This window comes from Triticum urartu, chromosome 2A (assembly GCF_056163025.1).
Source record: "Triticum urartu cultivar PI428250 chromosome 2A, HENAU_Tu73, whole genome shotgun sequence".
Taxonomy (NCBI): Eukaryota; Viridiplantae; Streptophyta; class Magnoliopsida; order Poales; family Poaceae; genus Triticum; species Triticum urartu.
The window spans coordinates 207,298,922-207,308,538 of NC_141874.1; the positions used below are offsets into that span (position 1 = coordinate 207,298,922).

At 58.5% G+C, this 9,617-nt stretch overlaps 1 protein-coding gene across 1 annotated transcript; it reads left to right on the forward strand.

Annotated features, from left to right (window-relative positions):
* Window positions 1-6,581: 6,581 nt before the first annotated feature.
* LOC147984564 (uncharacterized) lies at window positions 6,582-7,028 on the forward strand. The gene is made up of 2 exons (XM_087541159.1): window positions 6,582-6,734; window positions 6,795-7,028. The coding sequence occupies exons 1-2, from the start codon at window positions 6,582-6,584 to the stop codon at window positions 7,026-7,028; spliced, it is 387 nt and encodes a 128-aa protein (XP_087397285.1).
* The last annotated feature ends 2,589 nt before the right edge of the window (window positions 7,029-9,617 follow it).

Consider the following 9,617-nt stretch of genomic DNA (forward strand, 5'->3'; position numbering starts at 1 on the left):
CCGTACACGGTGAGGACACCGCTGCTCCCGGGCATCTTCATGAGGTTGTACGCCGGGTGCGTCGCGGCCATGAACTGGGCCAGCGCTGGGTAGCCGAGGATGGCGTTGTAGGGGAGGCCGATGGGGGCGATGTCGAAGTCGACCAGCTCCGTGCGGAAGTTGTTGTAGGTGCCGAAGGTTACTGGGAGCCGGATCTGTCCCAGCGGGCTGGATGATCCGCCCCCAACGCCTGAGAAGGGCTGGCTAGGTTGCAGCCGTTCCAGGGGTATGCAGAGGAGGTTGAGGGCCTCAATCGAGAGCACGCTGAGGCCCGCACCGCCATCGATGAGAGTTCTGGTGACGGCCACCTGGCAGATGGTGGGGGTGCACAGCATGGGGAGCGCATCCGAGCAGGCCAAGTTGGAGGGGTGGTCCTCCGAGCTGAAGGTCAGGCCGGCCTTGGGCGCCGCCCGGTCCGGGGGAGCCCCCTGCCGTGTGGAAGTGGCGCTGACCCGGCGAACGAACGGCTTGACATGGTGACTTGTAGGCGGCGCTTGCGAGCCACCCAGGAGGGCCGCGACGACCGGGGGTGTTGGTGTAGCGTGGTGGGCGGGGAAGAGGCTACGGAGCTCTTCCCAAGAGGCCACGGAGGCTGCTGGCAGGTGGAGCAGCCATGCGCGCGGAGCGCCGGTGAGGGCCATGGGGAGCCAGTTGGCCATGACCCTATCGTCACTTCCAGCTTCGAGGGTGGCCTCCTCGTACGCCAGCAAGAAGGCCAGCGGATCAGTCGCGCCGCCGTAGCGCGGCGGCGTCGTTGGGTTGAACTTGTCCGGCCCCCGTGCTGGCGCCGGCGACCGGAGTGGGCGACGCGCTACTCATCGCGAGGCAGATCATGGCGGTGGCGGAAGGGAAAACTCCGGTGCACCCCTACCTGGCGCGCCAAATATTGGATCTCGGGTTCCGGCAGACCCTTGAGGTTCGAACACTGGGGTGCGCGCGGAGATTTCGCCTTGTACCTACCTGCACCCCTCCGCCTCGCTAAGATCTAAGCTATGGAAAGAACAGCACAAGAGACACAGGGTTTATACTGGTTCGGGCCACCGTTGTGGTGTAATACCCTACTCCAGTGTGTGGTGTGGTGGATTGCCTCTTGGGCTGATGATGATGAGCAATACAAGGAAGAACAGCCTTGCGAGGGTCTGTTCTTGGCTGAGGGGATGAACTGCTAGGAGGAGTTCACTCACCCTTCTCTCTCTCTCTTCTTGATTCTCTCTCTCTGATTTTCCCCTCAATGTCTCTCTGATCGATCTCCAACCCCCTCTACCCTGGGGGTGGCTAGTCCTACTTATAGGCAAAGGCCCTGGGCCTCTTCCCAAATATTGAGCGGGAAGGGCACCAACAATTGGCCATTTTGAAGGGGAACATCTGGTACACTTATCCTGACTAAAGTTGGTCCTCGCCTGCCAAAGGCTCTAGTGGTGACGCTGGCTTGGGCTCCACAATGACTTCCTCCCTGCCGTTGGACTGGTCTTGGTCTCGTTGCACCGAAACGGGTGCCTTTGCTTGATGCTCTCGCCTGCGCTTGCTCCCTTTGCACCAAAGAGGAAAGGAGGACACGGCGCGGCTGGCGCCCGCCTGGCGCCTTTGGCCGTCATGGCTTGCGTCACGGGCACCTCCTGAGGTACCCCGCCTTGATCTCTCCGCCTCCTCGAGAGCCAGCCTGATGAGGCCGTGCCTGAGGAAGCTCCGTGTCGTCCGCCCCACGAGGCTTGGCCCCTCGCGAGGGTCTTGGGTCTGTGTTGATGAAGATGGGCCGTGCTGGGCCCCCCTTTGAGCCACGCCACAGGCCGCAGGCAGGCAAGTCTGGGGACCCCCGTTCCCAGAACACCGACAATTTCCTTCTTGCTTCGGCAGTGAGCAGCCTGTTCGGCTTTCAGCTCTTCAATTGCCTTTCCGGCAGCCGCATCACTTTTTCTGGCTTGCTCCTTGGCTCGGGCAAGTTCCGCCCGAAGATTCTCCATGGCAGCAGCACCATCTGCATCAAGCGCACACATTGTAAGATACTGGCATAAAGCTCCTCTTACCAGGTGCCGCCGGAGTAATTATATACCTTGTGCCTCGTTAAGCCGCTTGTTGACAAGCGCGATGTCGGCATATGCCACATCAAGTTGCCGCTTTAGCGCGGCAAATTCATTAGTCCGGATGGCCACCCGACACTTCGCCACCTACGTATGAAGGCGGCATATTAGACCTGGGATTATGATCCTCTGCGCGCCGTCACTTTTGATAACGCACAGAGTCTCAGGGGCTACTATCTACACAGGGCGCATCTTATTTATGCGCAACTGTCCAAAAAGGGTACATTATCTCACGTACCTCAAAACCCGTCAGTAAACTCCTGACGGCCTCGTGCAATCTGCTCTCCGCGGATGAAATCCTCTCAATCACCGTACCCATCAATGCACGGTGCTCCTCTGAGATAGATGCTCGCACTAGCAGATCCTTCAACTCCTCCGACCGCGCACCAGACGGTGCCGGACTCGTCCGATGGCCCTTTTCGAAGGCCGGACGCGGAGGGCTTTTGGGGGCCATATGACTACCTTCCAGCCCTGCCGGATTCGGAGAAACCCTCCGCGATGATACCTCAGGGTCTCCCGCCTCGCAAGGCGGTATGGCAGGGGGAGGCGTTCCGCTCTCCATCATCTCCGGAAGAAGATCCCTCGAAGACGAGCTCTGCTGAGAAGGGCTAAGGTCTGAGCTACAAGGTAAATTTTCGATTACTTTTCTCAGATATAAAGCAGGGATTTCTCTCATTTCCTAAAAAGAAAACTCCTCTCTACTTACGGCTCGGTGGAGGGCTGATCCCCTTGAGGGCATAATTCGGCCGAAGTATCCCCCAGCACAGGACCCTCTGGCGAAGATTTCTTCCCCCGCTTTGAGGCCATGGTCTCCGGGTCTTCAGAGGCGGTCCTCTTCTTCCCCTGAGGAGAGGAATTTTCGATTCCTCCCTTCCAAACAGCCTCCTTCGAGGAGGTCGTAGCTTCCTTGTCCCCTCCCTCGCTTTCCTCCGAAGGCACAACCTCCAACACCCTGACTAGCATGGGACCCGGCGTAGTCTCGGGGAGGGGGGCCGGACACCTGATTAGCTTTGCTTTCGCTATCCACTCCTGTTTAAAGGACATCTCTTTTAAGGGCAATTTTATAAATATGCAGATTGCGAGTCCGGGCACAGGGCTACTTACTTGAGTATCCGGGCGGTTGCAGCTCAGACCTGCGTCCTCGGTCAAGTCCGGACACATTGCTTGTGATCAGAAGAACAATTTGTACATCTCCACGGGCGTCGCGCCCATAAAATGCTGGAGAGCTCGTGGTCCCTCCAGATTGAACTCCCACAGGCGGAGGGGGCGACGTTTGCAGGGCAGAGCTCGGCGAATCAGCATAACCTGTGTCACCGCGACCAGACTGATATCTCTTTCTAGGAGATCTCGAATGCGGCCCTGCAACAAGGGCACGTCATTGGACAGACCCCAGTCCAGTCCTTTATTGACCCATGACACTAGCTGGGGTGGTGGACCCGAGCGAAAGGAAGGTGGCGCCACCCACTTGGTGCTCCTAGGAGCGGTGATATAAAACCACTCTCGTTGCCATAAGCTGGACTCCTCTTGAAAAGAGCCCTCGGGCCATGGAGCACCAGCATTCTTGCTTATAAAAGCACCTCCGCACTCCGTGTGCCGTCCCTCGATCATCTTCGGCTCTACTTTGAAGGTCTTGAGCCATAGTCCGAAGTGAGGAGTAATAAGGAAGAAGGCTTCACACACGACGATGAATGAGGAAATATGGAGGATGGACTCCGGGGCTAAGTTGTGAAATTCCAGCCCATAATAATACATGATCCCCCTCATGAAGGGATCCGTCGGGAAGCCTAGCCCCCGAAGGAAGTGAGACATGAACACCACACTCTCACCAGGCTTGGGAGTGGGAATGACCTGCCCTTGAGCAGGCAGCCTATGCCAGATTTCGTCGGTCAAGAACCTGGCCTCTCTCAACTTCAGCACGTCCTCCTCCGTGACGGAGGAGGGCATCCATCAGCCTCGAAGGTCGGAACCGGACATTGTCGAAGGTCCGAAGCGCCTGAAATCTGGAGCCTTGGGTGTTGGAACTCGAGGCGAAGGGCGAACTCATTTGGGATTGAAAGAAAGGAGTAAGGCCTTGGTCTCTTTATAAGAGGTTGAATACCAAGAGCCCTCCCCGTGACCGTTTGGGACTCGCCTTTGATCGAGAAAACATACCAACAGGTAGGGTTGGGTTACCCACGCCCGTATTGATGAGAATCCTGGAATAAGGGGACATGATCTCTGCTTTGACAAGAAGTGCCAAGGAAACAGCCTCGCTAAACGCGCTGAGGTGGGACAGTAAAATGATTTGAACAAAGACTTGGCCGTGGTGTGATGTCACGCTATGGAATATGTCAACAGATTAGATTTGTGTAAATATTATTCTCTCTATGGCAATATGTGGAAACTTATTTTGCAGAGCCGGGCACTACCTTTGTGTTCAAAATCTTCTGTGAAGTACTTGGAGGAGGAAACTGCCTTGCAATGCCGAAGACAATCTGCGCCGGACTCGTCGTCATTGAAGCCTGGTTCAGGGGCTACTGAGGGAGTCCTGGATTAGGGGGTGTCCGGATAGCCGGACTATACCTTCGGAGGGACTCCTGGACTATGAAGATACAAGATTGAAGACTTCGTCCCGTGTCTGGAAGGGACTTTCCTTGGCGTGGAAGGCAAGCTTGGCGATACGGATATGTAGATCTCCTACCATTGTAACCGACTCTGTGTAACCCTAGCCCTCTCCGATGTCTATATAAACCGGAGGGTTTTAGTCCGTAGGACGAACAACAATCATACCATAGGCTAGCTTCTAGGGTTTAGCCTCTTTGATCTCGTAGTAGATCTACTCTTGTACTACCCATATCATCAATATTAATCAAGCAGGATGTAGGGTTTTACCTCCATCAAGAGGAACCGAACCTGGGTAAAACATCGTGTCCCCTACCTCCTGTTACCATCCGGCCTAGACGCACAGTTCGAGACCCCCTACCCTAGATCCGCCAGTTTTGACACCGACACTCGTGGTCGGTCAGCACGGTGATGGTGGTCGAGCAACCAGAGAAGGACAAGGTCCAAGCCGTCCAACGTCCCGTCTACTACCTGAGAGAGGTGCTCTCTGCCTCAAAGCAGAACTACCCGCACTACCAGAAGATATGTTACGGTGTGTACTTCACCACCAAGAAGTTGAAGCAGTACTTCCAAGAGCATGTCATCACCGTGGTCAGCACGGCCCCTCTCGGCGAAATCATCGGGTGCTGGGATGCCTCTAGCCGGGTCGCCAAGTGGGCGCTCGAGCTAGCCGGCCATACCATCCTCTATGAACCCCGCGCCATGATCAAGTCCCAAGCTTTGGCCACTTCCTCGTCGACTGGACCGAGACCCAGTACGTGTCGCCGCCACGAGACTCGATGCACTGGCGCATGCACTTCAACGGCTCGAAGAAGCGACTTGGCCTAGGGGCCGGCCTCGTGCTGTCCTCCCCTAAGGGCGACCGGCTCAAGTACGCGCTGCAGATCCACTTCGCCGCCTCCAACAACGTCGCTGAATATGAAGCCCTTGTGCACGGCCTCCGGCTTTCCAAGGAACTCGGCATCTGGCGCATCCTGTCCTACGGCAACTCGGACCTGGTGGTGCAGCAGTGCTCCAATGAGTGGGACGCCCGCGACTCCAACATGGCGAGCTACCGTTTCCTCGTCCAGAAGCTGTCCGAATTCTTTGAGGGTTGTGAGTTCCTCCACGTCCCGCGCACAGAGAATGAGGCGGCCGACATGCTCACCAAGATCGCTTCGTCTCGAAAGTCCATTCCATTCGGTGTCTCCCTCGAGCATCTGCACAAGCCGTCCGTCAAGCCGTCTCCGGACTCCGAGTCCATCCACGTCCCACCCGACTAGGCCACGCCTCAACCCGGCCCAGGGACTGTCGAACCCGGCACGGGGACTGCCGAACCCGACCCGGGGTGAGGGAGCCCTGGATTAGGGGGTATCCGGACAGCCGGACTATATCGTTTGGCCAGACTGTTGGACTATGAAGATACAAGATTGAAGACTTCGTCCCGTGTCCGGATGGAACTCTCCTTGGCGTGGAAGGCAAGCTTGGCGGTATGGATATGTAGATCTCCTTGTAACCGACTCGGTGTAACCCTAGCCCCCTCCGGTGTCTATATAAACCGGAGGGTTTAGTCCGTAGGACCAACAACACACAATCATACCATAGGCTAGCTTCTAGGATTTAGCCTCTTCGATCTCGTGGTAGATCAACTCTTGTACTACTCATATTATCAAGAACAATCAAGCAGGACGTAGGGTATTACCTCCATCAAGAGGGCCCGAACCTGGGTAAACATCGTGTCCCCCGCCTCCTGTTACCATCCACCTAGACGCATAGTTCGGGACCCCCTACCCGAGATCCGCCGGTTTTGACACCGACACGGGGGCTGCTGAACCCGGCTCGGGGGCTCCCGCCCCAGAACCCGAAATAGTGGTCGTCTTCGCCATGGTGACGGCACCATCCTGGGCCCTGCCCATCTCGGAGTTCCTGGAGAACAGGGTCCTCCCCATGAACAAGACTGAAGCTCGGCAAGTGCAGCACCGATCGTCCTCCTACAACATCATCAACAACGAGCTCGTCAAGCGCAGCTCCACCAGCGTATTCCAACACTGCGTCGACCAGGATAAGGGCATTGAGATCCTCCTCGACATACAATAGGGCGAGTGCGTGCACCACACCACCTCACGGTCCCTGGTGGCCAAGGCTTTCCGCCATGGTTTCTACAGGCCCACGACCCTCGAGGATGTAGAGTTGCTCGTCCTCAAGTGCGAGGGATGTCAGCGCTTCAGCAAGCGCAGCCACCAGCCGGCATCGGCACTCTGGACCATCCCGATCGCCTGGCCCTTCGCGGTCTCGGGACTCGACATGGTGGGGACCTTCAAGACCACTTGAGGCGGCATGACGCATTTGCTGGTGGCGGTGGACAAGTTCACAAAATGGATCGAAGCAAGGCCAATCAAGAAGCTGGACGGCCCGACAGCCGTTCGATTCATCAAGGACATCGCGGTGCGCTACGGCATGCCGAACAGCATCATCACGGGCAATGGCACCAACTTCACCAAGGGCGCGCACCTCGACCTAGCTTCCGTTGCACACCCGCAGTCCATCGGCCAGGTCGAGCGGGCCAACGGCCTCATCCTATCTGGCATCAAGCAGCGACTCGTCAAGCCGCTCATCTGTTCGTCCGGCAGCTGGCGCGACGAGTTATCGGCCGTCCTCTGAAGTCTCCGCACCACGCCAAACCGGTCGACCGGGTTCTGTCGGTGTTCTGGGAATGGGGGTCCCCAGACTTGCCTGCCTGCGGCCTGCGGCGTGGCTCAAAAGGGGGGCCCAGCGCGGCCCATCTTCACCAACACAAACCCAAGACCCTCGCGAGGGGCCAAGCCTCACGGGGCGGACGACGCGGAGCTTCGTCAGGCACAGCCTTGTCAGGCTGGCTCACGAGGAGGCGGAGAGACCAAGGCGGGGTACCTCACGAGGTGCCCGTGACGCAAGCCATGACGACCAAGGGCGCCAGGCGGGTGCCAGCCCGCACAATGTCCTCCTTTCCTCTTTGGTGCAAAGGGGGCAAGCGCAGCCGCGGAGTACCGAGGCATCAGGCAAAGGTTGCCATTTCGGTGCAACAAGACCAAGACCGGAAGGACTGCAAGATGGAGGTCATCGTGGAGCCCAAGACGGCATCACGACCAGAGCTTTGCGCAGGCGAAGACTACTTTTGTCAGGGTAGCTAGTACTAGCTGTCCCCCTTCAAATTAGCCCGCCATTGTTGGCTCCCTTCCCACTCGATATTTGGGAAGAGGACCAGGGCCTCTATAAATAGGAATGGCCACCCGCAGGGTAAAGGGATCGATGAATCGAAGGATCAAGGGATCAAAGAGAGAGAGAGAGAGAGAGAGAGAGAGAGAGAGAGAGAGAAGGGTGACTGAACTCCTCCCAGCAGTTCATCCCCCCCAGCCAAGAACAGACCCTCACAAGGCTGTTCTTCCTTGTATTGTTCATCATCATCAGCCCAAGAGGCAATCCACCACACCACACACTGGAGTAGGGTATTACACCAGAACGGTGGCCCGAACCAGTATAAACCTTGTGTCCCTCTTGTTATTCTTTCCATAGCTTAGACCATAACGAGGCGGAGGGGTGCAGGTAGGTAGGAGGCGAAATCTCCACGCGCACCCTAGTGTTCGAACCTCAAGGGTCTGCCGGAACCCGAAATCCGACATTTGGCGCGCCAGGTAGGGGTGCGCCGGGATTCGTCTTCCACCACCCCGTTCTCCTCCGACCATCACGCCCATGTCTGACGCTCGTCGGGCCCGCGCCGAGCACCGGGCCGCTCTCGCTTCCCGCGTCGCCCAGACGGCCCCTGTCGGCAGGCGTCCTCGCCGTTCCCCGTCACCTGCCATCAACGCCAACACCAGCCCGGCGGGGGACGAGCAGCAAGCATCGTCTCAGCATCCGTCCGTGTGGCAAGACAGCCGCACCGCAAATCTGGGCCTCGTCGTCAGTGCTGCAGAAGACAGGACACGCGCCTTGGCCTCGGCCGTGGGGCCAAGGCCAAGGGTGACATCTTCAAGAGCGCGAACCAGGAAGGGAAGCAGCTTGGCGGGGCCGTCCTCGGCGCCAGCCAGTGGGCTCTCCAGGCCGCTGTCGTAAAGCGTCCTCAGCGAGGAGCGAGCCTTCGCCTCCATCTCCGTGAAGGCCACGCGGTCCTCGGCAAGAACCAGGGCCTCGTCGTCCAGCTTGGCCTTCCTCGCCCCCAACTCCTGCTCCAGCGCGCCTAGGCGGTCGCGGCATTTCCTGAGCTTGACCTCCCTCTCCTTGACGGCCGCCTCGCGAGCCTTCACGCCTTCTTCCTGCTCTTGGCGAAGGCGGACCTCGTTCGTGAGCTGGTCCCGCAAGTCTTGCAGCTCGTCCTCCAGCGCCTTGCAACATCCACGGATGTCGACCACCTCCCCCAGGGCTGCGTCACGAGCAGCCTTTGCCTCAAGGATGGCCTGCTTCTCCTCGTCGCATACCGTCGAGGCCTGGACCAGCGTCGCCCGAATCGAAGCGTCGGAGCGAACCCATCCTGAAGCCAGCTCCAAGCGCCCGGCCACCAAGCGGGGGTCGGCGCCAAGAAGATCTTGCCGCAGTCAGTCCAGCTCAGCAATAGCATGATCCAGAACGGCAGAAGGAGTCGGAGAGATAGCAGCCGGTGGAGTAGGAGGAGAAGGTGGCAGCGCGGCCACAACATCCTGAGGCGGAGTCTGCCGCGCCCCGACAGCTGTAGTGGCGGCGGCAGGCAAGAGCACCTCGGGAGCCACTTGGGCCGTGGGGGCTGAGCTCGCCCCAGCCGGCTCAGCCAGGCCTCCCGAGGACGACCGGGCAGGAGAAGCCTGTGCGTCACGGTCACCCTCCTTCGCGGGCAGAGGCACTGCCACGGATGGAACCTCGGGAGCTCCCTTCGGCTTCTTTGCTGCGGGCGCCAGCCTATCCAAGAGATGC